This window comes from Odocoileus virginianus, unplaced genomic scaffold, assembly GCF_023699985.2.
Source record: "Odocoileus virginianus isolate 20LAN1187 ecotype Illinois unplaced genomic scaffold, Ovbor_1.2 Unplaced_Contig_23, whole genome shotgun sequence".
In the NCBI taxonomy this organism is placed as follows: domain Eukaryota; kingdom Metazoa; phylum Chordata; class Mammalia; order Artiodactyla; family Cervidae; genus Odocoileus; species Odocoileus virginianus.
In genome coordinates this window covers 298918-312652 of record NW_027224340.1, presented here as the reverse complement: position 1 = coordinate 312652, position 13735 = coordinate 298918, and the positions used below count along the sequence as shown (strand labels likewise).

General features: G+C 56.4%; 1 protein-coding gene across 7 annotated transcripts in view; it reads right to left on the bottom strand.

Moving 5' to 3' along the window:
• Positions 1 to 13735, bottom strand: part of ARHGAP39 (Rho GTPase activating protein 39) — a 54909-nt gene that overhangs the window by 27104 nt on the left and 14070 nt on the right. For 6 of the 7 annotated variants that reach the window (XM_020884134.2, XM_020884142.2, XM_020884153.2 and 3 more), the window contains 2 exons: positions 8704 to 8867; positions 4488 to 4922 (listed from right to left, as the gene is read on the bottom strand). In XM_020884134.2, the coding sequence (XP_020739793.2) occupies positions 4488 to 4922; positions 8704 to 8867 (599 nt within the window). Of the gene's footprint in view, positions 1 to 4487; positions 4923 to 8703; positions 8868 to 11903; positions 13570 to 13735 lie in introns of those variants that run through there. The other variant, XM_020884164.2, reaches the window with a different exon arrangement.

Below are 13735 nucleotides of genomic sequence, written 5' to 3'. Positions count from 1 at the left end.
CAGAGCCCAAGACAGGAATCCCATCGCAGCAGAATTACTTCAATGAAAACGGAAGGGGCCTTCACACCACGTGTGCTTCCCAGCGGCTCATCTGTTAGCCCAGCAGGGAGAGCAGCCACGCTGTTCACAGGCAACAAGCATTAACCTGTGCCGACAAGAGCAGCTGAGGGCACGTGTCCAGAGGAAGCAAGCCTGCTCGACCAGCAGCCTCGAGGCATGGACAGTGAGAGCCGCTCGGCAGCGGGGCCTGGGGGGTGCCGGGGCTCCTGGCACTACTCCGCGCTGTCACTGCACTAAGGAGTCACAGCTGAGCTTGACAGGACTGGGGAACTGGCCTTCACGAGTCATCTCTGCGGAACGACTACAGGTGAAACTGCTACCAAAGAAACTGAGGAAACACCTAATTCAGTGCAGCCCGAGTACAGCTGACATGTGCCACGACAGCCCGTGCCTAAAACATGCGCCGGGGACCGGCACAGGGCGCGGGCTGGCACCGCGGGGGCGCGGCAAGCCCCGGCAGCAGGCCGGTGCTCAGCAGCCGCCCAGGCCGCCAGCAGCCTCAGCCCTCCTGGACTCAGCTGCTACTGGTCCCACAGGTCTGTGTCAGAAACAGAAGGGAAGCATCCCAACTTGACCCACTACACAGCAGTTTAAAAGCTTGAAAACAGAAAGCTTTGCTGCAATTTTTTAAAACTCATGGCCTAGGTGGAAATTTTCTGTTTGAGAGAAGATTCTACTCAACTACTATCATCTAACATTGAATGTGAGGGGTTTTTAGATTTTACAATGTTTCTCAATGAATTCAACCTGAAATTATAAGGCAAACAGTGCTTATATGAGACACTGAGACTGCAACAGTCATTTTGATGACAATGGATGTCTGAGTCACAAGCAGTATCAAGCTGCTTTAGCATCTCCTTCGCGGGCCTCAGAAATTGGAACAAGAAGCAAGATCCCCATTCCCACACAGGAGACACGCTTTATGAGCTACAGTACTGGTTCCAGACTAGTGCAATAAAGCCAGTCACATGAATGTTCTGGTGTCTCAGTGCAAACAAACATTATGTTCACACTGAACTATAGTCTATTAAGCATGCAAAGCCACCTGGGTTTTCTGAGGAGCTTGAACTCCAGGCCTTGAATGGTAGAAGGAAAGCCCACAATTAGCTAAGATGGCTGTAAATACAAAGGGAGACAGGATTGTTTCCCAGCACTGAGGCTTGAGAGGCAATGGCCCCTGAGAGAGCACACGGACAGCGTAACTGGGGTACAGGGCAGCACGTGGTGTGGGCGGATGCAGGCTACAACGTGCAAGAAACCACAGTTAACACAAGACACGTAAGCAAATACCTTTGGACCAAGGCCAGGAAAGAACTTTTTAAACAAAACATTAAAAACAAACAAGGTGAAAATTACAGTAAACTTGCTTGCATCAAAATCAAGGGCTCCAGGGACCCATCAGCAGGCATGAGGGGGTCTGTAGAGCAAGGCCACCCGCACACTGGACAGGAGCAAGTCTACAGAAGCAGCCACCTCGCACCCCTGAGGCTCTGCCTGCTCAGCCCCAGGCCCCCAACGGGCCCCAGGTGCAGAGTGGGGGTGCAGGCTTCCCCAGGCTGCGGGGTGAATGCAGCATTCTGGGGGAGCACCCAGGAACACACTGGGCAGCAACGCATGTGTTCAGCACATGGGAACGCACAGGAGGAAGGGGTGGGAAGGGCCTGGCCTGGAGGAGCCGAGGTGACAGCACATCCTCCACTGAATCAGGGGTCCCCAGGAAGCACCCCACAATCATCCCACCACACCAAGGCCAAGTGTTAGAAGGGATGAAAGTGACCAGACCCTAGGGGTCCCTGAGGAGGAACACATCTAACACACACGAGAAGGCCGGCTGTTCAGGGGCAAATACGAACCACGGGGAAGTGGTTGACCCTGGTTCCAAAGCACAAGTCAAGGCAGAAAGCATTAGTGATACGACACAGGGAAGCAAGCTGGGAACACGGACTGCAAAACTCCCTGCAGCCAACCCACAGCTTCCAGGCAGGACAGCAGCAGTGCGAGACAAGAAGAAAGGACAGACCACTCCCACCCCCTGGGGGGACTTCACCTCCCCGAATCCGAATCCGTGTGTCTCCGCAGATCAAAACTTAGTAAAGAATTCAACTGATACAATTAACAGATCTGACCCAACAAACACACAGAGAACCCTAGAGCTAACAGAGAAGAGAAATTGTCTGCCTCGCCAGCAGGGTGTCGTCTTGTGCGTCTCCGTATTCTTGCAAAGACAAGAGTCCTGAGGGATCAGGGCCCTGCCCACTGCAGGAGGGCCCATCTCAGCTTAACCAACAGTGTCCACAACAGCCCTGTGTCTCCAGAAGGTCACATTCACAGATGCTGAGAACAGGACGGGGCAAATTCAACCCACAAGACACAGAAACATACTGGACAGGATTCCCCATCCATTCATGCTGAGAAGCCTAATAAGAGAAAGGGACATGCCAGCCCGACACACAGTATCACAGGGCCAGTGGGCCTGCCTGCCTCCCTGGCCCCGTCTCCTCGGGGAGAACCGGCCAGCTTGGGACAGCTGGCAGAGTCACGGCAACTCTGGAGACAGTGCGCTCAACTATAATGAGAGCTCAACAAGTGTACAAACAGAACTGACGTATAAATATAACATATGGGGCCTTCCTTGGTGGCTCAATGCTAAAGAATCTGCCCACTAACACAGGAAACATGGGTTCGATCCCCGGCCCGAGAAGATCCCACGTACTGCGGGGCAACAAAGCCCTTGTGCCACAACTACTGAGCCTGTGCTCTAGAGCCAGGAAGTGCAACTACTGAGCCCGTGCTCCACGACTACCAAAGCCCACGCACTCCAGACCCTGTGCCCACAAGAGCAGTCGTGCAATGAAAAGCCTGCGCACCACAACCAGACAGTAGTCCCTGCTCACCAGAACGAGAGAAAAGCCCGTGCAGCAACGTCAAACATAAATAAATAAAATTAATTTTTTAAAAGTAGTACCTGAATACCAGTAATGATCGCATGACTTTATATGGTATCTAAAAATCTTTAAAAAGTGCAAGTTCTTTGTGGAAAAACAGATAAAATGTACTACCTTCATGAATGGGAGAAGATGACACAAGCAAGGTGCTTAGTCCCCCAACCTGCCCCAAAGTTTAAACACAATTCTAATCCACCTCCAACTGAGCTCCTCGTGGGAGGCCGATCCAAAGGCAACACCATGATCCGAGTCACCATACCGGACACCTCTGGGAAGAGGACACCCCTGCCCCCAGAACGTCTGCCAACAGAACCTAAGAAGAGTCCAGTCCCTCACCGGCCTGCAGGGGAAGAGCCAGCAATCACCACCAGCAATGCCGCTGTGGGGGACCTGGGCCCAGAGGCTGTCACGTCTGCTGGACAGGCAGCAGCACCGGTCTGAGCTCAGCAGAACATCAGAGGGATGCAGGGCTGTCTCTAAACCTCACTCGCTTGCTTTTTCCTTGGGGACCATCCCAGGCTCTGCTTCATGAGGACGACTCCCAGCAGCCTCTCGGGCCACTCTGGCCCGCGTGCCCAGGCCCCTGCCCGCAGCCCTGCCCTGTGCGGGCCAGGCTCTCTCTCGCACACCCTCAGCACGGGCGCTGCACTCCCAGCCTGGCACGTCACGCTCCCGGGAGCAAACAGGCCCGCAGCCTAGGCTGGCTTTCGACTGCTTTGTGACCTCCGCTGTCACCGGGCGGCCCAGCCACCTGGTCTCCCAGGACCATGCCCACCCCTGCTCCTCCCGGGCTTCTTTCTGGTAACTTCCAGCCTGTCTGGGTTTATCCAGGTCACATGCGCTCCAGCCATTTCTTCTGGACTGGGACCCTTGAATGCTAGCCCTGGGGAACGGCTCCCTGGGGTTCAGGCTCTGCCATATGGGCACTTGGCGGGGGGTGCATAAGCACCGGGGGGTAACATCCAGATAGGAGGCCAGCAGGAGGCGGGAGCCCAGGTGTCCACGGCCTCACTGTCTGCAAGACCAGGAGGGAAAACAGCCACAGTGGCTGCTGGACAAGCCAACACCCCAGGGGCTCCCAGGACAGTGCTCTGCCCCACTGCTGACAGCCTCAGTCCTTCCTTTGCAAAACAGGGGTGATGCCCTCACCTCCCTCGGTGCTGGTGAGGTCAGTCAAGCTCGGGCAGGGAGGCCTGGAGTCAGGTGGGGCCAGCCAAGAGACCCCCATGGATCTGCATCCAGAGAACAGGCCGGCGGGCCTGGGGAGGGCACCCCTCCATCACAGGAGCTCTGGGAGCCAGCTCTGGGGTGCCCCCATCACGGGAGCACTTCCCACAGTGGAGAGACCCAAACAATTTCACGATTAGCCAGAGAAACTCCAGCCCCAGCAGGGCCCGGCAGGCCTCGGCCAGCTCCGCCCGGGTGGTCACAGGGGAGCGCACAGATCCCCCAGAGGTGGCAGGGTGCAGGGGCCCGCCTCACCTGCCACTCTCGTCCTTCACCACCCCTGGCGCGGCCTGCCGGCTGGCGCGGCCCACAAGCTCCTGCGCCCTGTCGCCGGCATCCAGCTCGGGCTCCAGGGATGAGCTGGTGCTGCCATCGCGGCTGATGCTGCTGCCCCGCCCGGGACTGTTCTCTGCCGAGGCGCGCGGCGACTCCGTGTTCTGCTTCAGGGTCTGCAGTTTGGCCAGGGGGATGATGTCACAGTCCTGCGGCCGGTGCCACACGGTGCGCTGGGTGCTGGCGTTGTAGTAGTAGAAGCGTGACGTGTTGGGGTCGAAGAGCTCCCACCACTGGTTCTCGCTGGTCCGCTTGATGCGCACGCCGGCCGGCGGGTCCCACACGCACTCGCCGGTGACCAGGTTGGCGTACATGCGCTCGCGTGTGCGCGGCTCGATTATCTCCACCCACTCCAGCCTGGGGGAGGGGGCAGCGTCAGGCGGGGCTGGGGAACCCCACCCACCCCGAGACCAAGGATCACGCCCATCAGGCCACCTGCTCTGGGCCCCAAGTCCGCAGGCTGGCGTATCCAGCACCAGACCTTCCTCGTGTCTGCCAGCCTCAAAAGCAAGAAATCTCTTCACATATAAGAGTAAAACCAAAGCTTATGTAAATTCCATCCACTCCTGATTTTCTAAACGCTCATCAGAGCCCAGCCCTGGGCGGCAGGGTCTTTGGCCCGGCCCCACATCAGGGACGCCCTGGGTTCTGGCTCCCCATCTGCAGGGGGCTGGGCCATGGGCACTGCTCACTGTCCTCCCAGACGGCGCCACGTCCCTCCCGGATGCCTGGCTGCTCTTAACAGCAGCCACCACTGGCTGCCAGCGCCACCTGTCACCCGCACTGGGAAGGGACGCCAACATCTCTGTGCTGCCCCAGTCAAAAGCAGAGCTGGTTCCCCCCAGAAGCCCCCAAGCACACCCCGCCCCAAGGAGAAGCCTGTCATGCAGCTAAGATCCTTAAAAAAAACAGTGTAAATTAAAACTATTCAAAAACAAAAAAACCCTATTCAGAATAAGGCAATGTGAATGCCAATGTGTTTGACATCACATGTGCTCCAGCTGACAGGTAGGGAGCATATTTCACTCTGCTTCCAAGTTTCTACACAAGTAACAATCCCTTAAATATCACTTCTGTGACGGGCCTGGTCCTCACCAGCACTGGGATGGTCAGAAGCTTCCAGGACCTGCAGAGAAGGGGAGCACCCCGCTCCTTACCCTCTGCCGCAAGCCCAGTTTTCCAGGCAGGAGCCCAGGTGGGCTTTACCAGAGGACTGAGGGGACAGTGCTGACAATCTTCTCTGAGAACCTCATCCCGCCCTTTGAGACCAGATGTGCTCAGGGAGGGGAGGAGAGAAGGCACAACCCTGCAGGGCGATGAGCCCCCACCACACACACACACACACACACACACACACACACACACACACGCCCTGCAGCACCCCGCGCGCGCGCGCGCACACACACACACACACACACACACACACACACACCCTGCAGCAGCCCCGCAGGCTTACACACACACACGCCCTGCAGCAGCCCCCCCCCCCCCCCACACACACACACGCCCTGCAGCAGCCCCGCAGGCTTGGGGGCCTCTTTTGGATGCACAGTGTCTTCTGGAAGCTCTCAGAGCAAAGGGGCAGGCTGGCCAAGTGGGCAGGGTACAGCAGCTGGAAGATGTGAAGCCAAGAGGGGGCAGGAGATGAGGGAGCAATAGCGAGGGGGAGCCCTGAGGACGCTGAGGGCTGGAGGAGGGACGCAGGAGGGAGCCACCTCAGGGCTCAGCCACGTCTGAAGCGCAACCCCTGCGGCATGGCCACACCAGGCCACCCGGTGGGGGAGGGCGCCGGGGCTCTGTGCTTGCAAGCGTGGGACCATTGCCTAACCCGCCATCCTGCAGAAGGTGGGGCAGAGATGGGGAGGCATCATGGGATTGGACAGCTAGAGGGACAGGGTCATGAGAGGTTGCAGCATCTCTGCGCCCTGCAAGCATTGCGTGGCGTCTGATCTCTAGTGACCCTGCAAGGCCAGTGCCTGTGGAAGGTGGGCAGGGGGCCTCACGTGTGCCCACTGTTACCGGTGTCCCCGGAGGCCCCTCCCGGGCCCAACCTCCACTGCCATCACCCTGCCCAGCGGGGGGAGGGGGGGGCGAGGCCCGACTCTTCCGCTCCTGCCTGCTGGCTGGCCATTCTCTGGAGAGGACAGAGCAAAGTTCTAAACTGGGAAGCATCATGCCCCCTGCCCCCCAGGATGGAGATCCCCCCAACACAACTCAGCGGGCGCCATCCACTCTTGGCCTGAGGACACACCTGCCCCCACCCTTGGCAGCCAGAAGGCACTGCCCGAGGGCAGTCCTCACAGGGACAGAAGGGCCTGGAGACCTCACTCCTGTGAAGAGGGAAGCTCTCAATTCTGCGGTCACCCTCAGCTGATGGCCTGCATGCCCCTCGAGCTGCGGCATGGCATCAGCTGGGACAAAGGGCAGAGGTGCCCAAGGAAGGCCTGGCCCAGCAGAGATGCTCAGAAAGTACTGGACTGAACACTGTGAGCCCCGGGGAAGCAGTAACAACTCCTTTTATAGCTCTAAATACACTTTCAAATGAATTTACTGGTGGTAATTCTCTCTGAATAAAGAAAAGAAAAGAAAAAAAGAAAAGAAGCTGGTTCCTTTTCAGCACACTACTGTGTGCATGTGGGCAGGACCCCGTTTTCTCAGAATGTTCTGGGTGCCCCCCACAGCACTTTTAATGAAGACCCGCAGGGACCCAGGGGGCAGAGAATATGCTGGAACCCGGAGTCTGGTCAGGGTCGGGAGCAAGGTTGGTGGCAGCAGACCCCATGGCTGGGAGGGAAGGCAGGCCCTGTGCAGACCCCGAACCCTGGTCAGCGGGAGCGGCAGGGCACAGGATGCTCAGTCACAGGGCACGTGGCTGAGAAGGGTCAGAGCCTGTGGGTGATGGGCTGACCACCGTGGCCCAGTCACACTGTGGAGGCTGTCGAGTCTGAGGGAGATTCATCTGGCGACAGTGTCTGGCATGAAGTGGGAGAAGACTCAAGATGACAGCAGTTTCTGGCTATGACCGGCTGCGGCCTCTCCCCAGTGCCCAGGATGCTGCGTGGACAACCGCCCCTCTGTTCTCCAAGTCCTGCAGACTTTCACTTCAGACAGTGACCTGTTCAAAGACTCACTTCCAGAAGAGCCTAATGGGTGCCAAGTGTGTCCCAGGCAATCGACCAGGAGAAAGGGGGGCAAGTGTGAGTAAACATGTCCCCTGTGACACGGGGCCCTGCAATAGGATCCAAAGTGCGGAGAAAGCGACACACCACGTAAAGCAACAGAACTCGTGATTCCACAAGAAGAGGTTCAAGTGAATGCAAGACGCTGGGCACTGGCCCCCCGGAGTAGGCCGGGTGCCATTGCTAGGAGGCTGGCCGGCTCCACACTCACCCCAGGAAGGCCCAGAAAGGGTGGGAGCCCCAAAGCTGGTGAGGAGCACAGGGGCAGGAAAAACAGCCACTGTCCCGAGAGCAGGGGTGGCAGGTGGCCGGGACCCTGCAGAGGGACACAGTCCACTCAGAAACCCTCAGACAGACCAAACCAAAGGGCCAGTCTGTCCACTGAAAAGATGTCGATGTCACAAAAGGCAGAGATAGGAAGTGGAAATGTTCCAGGGGACATGCAGCAGCCGCAGGGTGAGTGGTGCTGGAGGGGCCAGAAATGCCAAGGAGGAGGCAGGGAACCCGGGGCCAAAGGCAAATAGCGGCGCAGGAGCCTGGAGCCTCAAGCCGCATGGTGCCCCCCTGTTCTGGGAGACGGGCCCCATCCCGCCGGTGGCCCAGAGCAGGCTGGGGGTAACAGTGACCACACAGCCGCCAGAGCGTGAATCCGGGTAAGGGGCCTGGATATACACTGCACTCTTCTTTGGGCAACTTGTGGAATTATTCCCAAGTTATGCCATAAATCACATAAACGAAAGTGACCATCTGCGGCTGCCTGCCTCGGCATGGATGTCCAGAGAAGGCCTAAGGGGCAGAGCCCAGCTGAGAGCTGGCAGGGTATCCACTGCCCACGGAGAAGTCCTCCCTGGCCTGCAGTGCAGTGGCCGAGGGACAGGGAGCAGGCCAGCCCCACGTGCCTGCTCCCGAGCTGAGCAAAAGGCTCTGGCTCTCCTGGTCGCACGGGTCAGGCTCCTCACCTTGTGCTGGACCCTGACACCCGGGACTCCAGCAGGCTGGCATGCTGGCTCTCGCACTCGTAGTCCTGTGCCTGGGACATGGCAGCCTCTTCTTCAGGACCCAGGGGGACGGCCGTCAGCCGGTCATCAGGACGCCTTCCAGCATCAGTCAGGAAGGCATCGTCCTACAAGACAGAAGAAGCCACACTGCTATGCCTCGGGGTTTGGGGCACCAGGAACAGCCAGCCCAGCCCTTTCCATAGCCCAGGTCGCTGGTGTGAATGGAGCGCCCGACCCTGAAGCCAGCCGGGGTCTGGCCCCCGGGGAGGGCATTCAGACCCCTTGCCAGCTGGCCCTGGGTGAGCTGCCTGCCCCTCTGAGAGCGGGTCCTTGCCTTTGAACAGGGTCAGCACCACCCACTGGTGCTTCCAGGTGGGTATCCATGGGGAGAGGCTGGGCAGCACTTGAGGGTGGTCTATGCACACACAGGGCCCAGATTTACAGCCGAGGGGCTATTCTGAAATGGTGCTGCAATGGCATGGTTTACACATGGGAAACAATGAACCTCGACCCCTACCTCACCTGATACACCAAACTCAACTCAAGGTAAACCACAGCTCCAAACATTAAAGACAAAACAATAAAGTGACTTCCCTGGTGGTCCAGTGGTTGAGAATCCGCCTTCCAGCGCAGGGGACATGAGTTCCATGCCTGGTCAGGGAACTAAGACCGCACACACCTCGGGGCAACTGAGCACACATGCTGCAACTAGAGAAGCCTGGGCATGGCAATGAAGACCCACCCCCAGCCAAAAACAGACAAATAAAGTGAAACAATAAGACTTTTAGAGAAAACGTGGAAGAAAATCTTTGTGGTCTTGTAGTAGGTACACTTAATCAGACACAAAACCACTCACCACAAAAGAAGCATTAAAAATTGGACTACAACACTAAGAACCTCTGTTTATAAATCTTTACCATCATGGATATTACTCAGGCATAACAAACAGTGCAATAATGCCACTTGCACCAACATGGATGGACCTGGAGGTGTCACACTAAGGGAAGGAACTCAGAAAATGACAAATCCCATGTGATATCACTTTTACGTGAAACATAAACTACAACACAAATGACCTTGTCTATGAAACAGAAACAGACTCACAGACAAAGGGAACAAACTTGTGTTGGCAAAGCGAGGTGTGGGGGAGGGAAGGATAGGGAATTTGAGATCAGTGGATACAAACTATATATAGGATGGATAAACTACTGTATAGCACAGGGAACTGAATTCAGGATCCTGTGATAAACCATAATGGGGAAGAATAGGAAAAAGAACATATATATGTATACTGAATCACTGCACTGTACATCAGAAATTAATACAACACTGTAAATGAGCTATAATTCAATAAAATTTTTAAAAATAAACTTTTCTATTAAAAGTAAAAACACAAACCCTGGGTGGGAGATATTTGCTGCACAGAATATGTATCATGTATTACATATGCGTGTGTACCTATCTGACCTAACAAAGGACTATTTCCACAACTCATATAAGGGTCCTAGAAATAAATAAGAAAAAACAAATACTCGACAGAAAAAAAGACAAAAGACTTGAAAACACACTTAAAAAAATATCCAGTAAAGGCAGAGAGAATTGTGCGCCACCTCTTTCGTCATTGGGAAATGCTAACTAAAAGCACCCTAGGACACTGGAGTGCCCACCCAAGTGGCTGCACATGGGGACTGCAGGCGCAGGGGGAGCCCTGCCACCGGGGGCCCGCAGCCCAGCCTCAGCGCAGGAGCCTGCTGTGGCCACCCAGACCTGCTCACCGTCCCCAGTGGTGCATGAGTGTGGCTCCCAGGAGTGAGAGACAGAAGCCTGACCTGGAGTCACCAGCGCCGTGGGCTGCCATCGTACGTGTCTTGGTTTACAAAACCTCTCCGGGTTCCACGCCATTGCTTTCACACCTTTCCGTTCACATGCCTCCCACTTCAGGGAGACATCTGAAGGAGTGGGGAGCAGCAGCAGTGGACAGTCAGGAACCAGTGAGGGAGGCATCCAGAACAACCTACGAGGTGATGGACTGGAGGTGGAGTCCTGCGCCCGCCTTTACTGTAATGTGAAGATCTGCACATACGTGCGTGTGTACACAGGTCAGTTCACACAAACACACGAGAGGGCCTAAGAGCAGCAACAAGCAGAGCAGCTCCCACACTCATGCCCAGAATCTTCAGAAACTGCAGAAAGCAAACAGACATGATGACCCTGGAGGGAAAGTCCTGCAGAGTCAGAAGGTTAGGAAGACTTAAGACAAAAACACAGCCCCACAGTGAAGAGGCCTGTCAAAGGGACAGCAGTGTCAAATAAAAGAGCTCCTAGTGACCAAAGCTGCAACATTTTGAGAAAAAAAAAGAAAACCATACTAAATTGTTTAACGCAAAGTATAAAGTAAACGTCCCTAAGTCCACGTTGATATAACGACACAGAGTAAGAAAGATGGGGAGAAGAGACAAAGATCCCTTGCAGAGTACCATGGTTGCAGACACTCCAACTCCAGGACCCTCCTCCCAAGGGCACCCCCAGGCCCTGCCCACCACTGCCCACGGCCCCGCCTCTGGAGCAGAGGGCTCTGTCTGGGTACTATGGCCTGGGCCATGCTGTTCATTTCACACCCAGTTCTTCCCAAACTCGACTCTCAATGTGCAAACCAGCCCTCCAACCCAGGGCATCTCCTGCCCTCCCTGGACGGCCTTTTCCCCAGACTCCAGCACCAACCACAGCTCCCCGCCCCATCTGCTCGTCTCTGTGCGGCCATTCTCTTCGACCAGAGCAGCTGTCCCGGGGCTGCGGGCCTCTGTGCCGCAGCCGCCCTGTATCTGCATTGCTCGTGGGCTCTCGTGGCTGCCATAGCCCTGTCCTCCCTTCTCGGCTCTGCTAGCCCCCCGCCCCCACTTCTTCTCCCAAGTGCTCAGTTCCCTCCCCTCCTCCTCCCGGTATCTGCACAAGGCTCCCACTCTGGCTCCTGGTCACTGTTTGTCTGTAAATGAGGACAGGGACAGGCCAGACATGGGGAGCCCCAGCCAGTTGAGCTGCTCCTGAAAGTTTGATCACCAAATTTCTTTACAGGCTCCACTCTGGAAGTGAGTTTCTGCTCTTAGGACAGTTTTTGGTTCCAAGTGACAGAAACCCAACTCCAACTGAAGACAGAGTTGCACCTGCACCCGGTAAGGCCGTCTGGGTTCCCAGGACGCCCCGCGTGGCTTGGCTTGTCTCTGTGCAGGTTGGCGCACTGCGCGCAGCAGCACCACAAATACAACCAGATGTTTCTTCCTCTGGTTCCAGCAAGAGTCTCCTGGTCTCTGAGGACAGGGTCCCCGGCCTCTGCAGTGCTTCGAGGGGACGGGCTGGAAGCTGGCTCCAAGGGCATCTCAAGGGCCTCCTGCCAAAGCTCCTCTGAGGTGACCGCCTGCCCACCTGCAAGATGACTCACCAGGAGGCCTCTTCTCAGCCCCACTGTAAGGGGGATGAGGCCCAAGGCCCTGCCAGCATGTCCCCGGGGAGGGCCATCTCCATTCCCTCCCCCACCTCACCCCATAAGAATCTGGCTCTTGTAGAAAGTGCACTTGAACACCTGGGCCTTCCTCCTTCAGCTCATCTCTCACCAGACACCCACCTACATCTGGTTTACCCCAAGGCCCACCCAGACCACAGACCCCTTTCTGCCAAGTAAATGTCATCAACGGTCCCTTCCAAGTGCTCCAGTGGGGAAACTGCACGCTGCTCGAGGCTCTCTCTTTCTCCTCCTCCCCGTCTGGCTGACACCATTCTCCGGCTTCGCTTATCCCTGATTCACTGGAGATAAAATCCTGTTATCCAGTTTTCATTCTTTTTGTCCATTTCAGTGAGTTTCAGGGAGGGAAGAAGAATAAACAAGTCTCTGCTCAGCCATCATTTCCAGAAGGCCTACGTTCCATTCTCAATGCTGTTTTTAATAAGTTTTCCAAGTTCTAAACAATGAGCCCAACTCAGTCTCCAGCTCTGAAAGCCTGGCTCTGAGCTGGAGGCACAAGGCCCCATTCTCCCACTCAGAACAGGCCGGGCTGGCATTTCCGCCTCCGCATCTCCCGCCCAGCTGTTCTCACTGACTCCCCTCCTCCAGCGCCCCGCCACGCTGTTATGCTGAACATTGTGACCTAACCCCTCAGCAAGTTATAGAATCGACCTATAGGTCAGAACCAGCTTTTCAGACCCTTCTGGGAAAGGATGTCTGATGCACCCACACAGAAAGGACACGGCTCTGCAGAGTCAAGTGGACATGCATGCAGTTAATCTCGGAGGCTGGTGCTGCCCTTCAAGGTCCCAGAAAGCTGCCGTCGTGGGGCCAGCACCTGGCTCCTGCCTGGCCTCAGGGTTACCCACAGGCCATTAAGACACACGGACCCTGCTCTGCTCACCCGCAGGGCACGTCCCTCACCAACAAAGCAGACATGGGGCCCCTGCAGGACTGTTCAGAGAGAAGGGTCTCTGTCGCGTATTCAGGAGCCAGGGCCTTGCACATGGTCTGGTCGTGACGGCAACAGCCCCACACGGCACCCCAGCTCTAGGAGGTCAGTGAGAGACAGCTGTGGTCTGCATGGTCACGGGGGGCCAACACTGACACTCCCGTCACCCCGGAGACCAGAGGGCGGCCAGTCCCCACCCCCCCAGGCTGAGCCCCCAGCTGCCTTGGCCCACAAAACCCTGTGGGGGCTTCAGGGAGGGGTGTGGGGTGGTGCAGTGACCCGAGGCAGCAGAACAGGACAGGATCCCCACAAAGGCAGGGTTGCACGGAGAAGTCACTTCTGACTCCATGCTGAAACTGTTTCTTTGACTTGCTTTTCGTTGCTTTTGTTATTATAATCATACATAATGGCCTGCCTCAGAGAATCCTGCCCCTCTGCCTGACTGTTAAACTAAGTGCCTTTGTTCAGAACCCTGTCCACCTGTAGATGGCAGGAAGGACGAAAATGACACAACCCCCTGATGGAGGCTTGCCATCCTAGTAAAT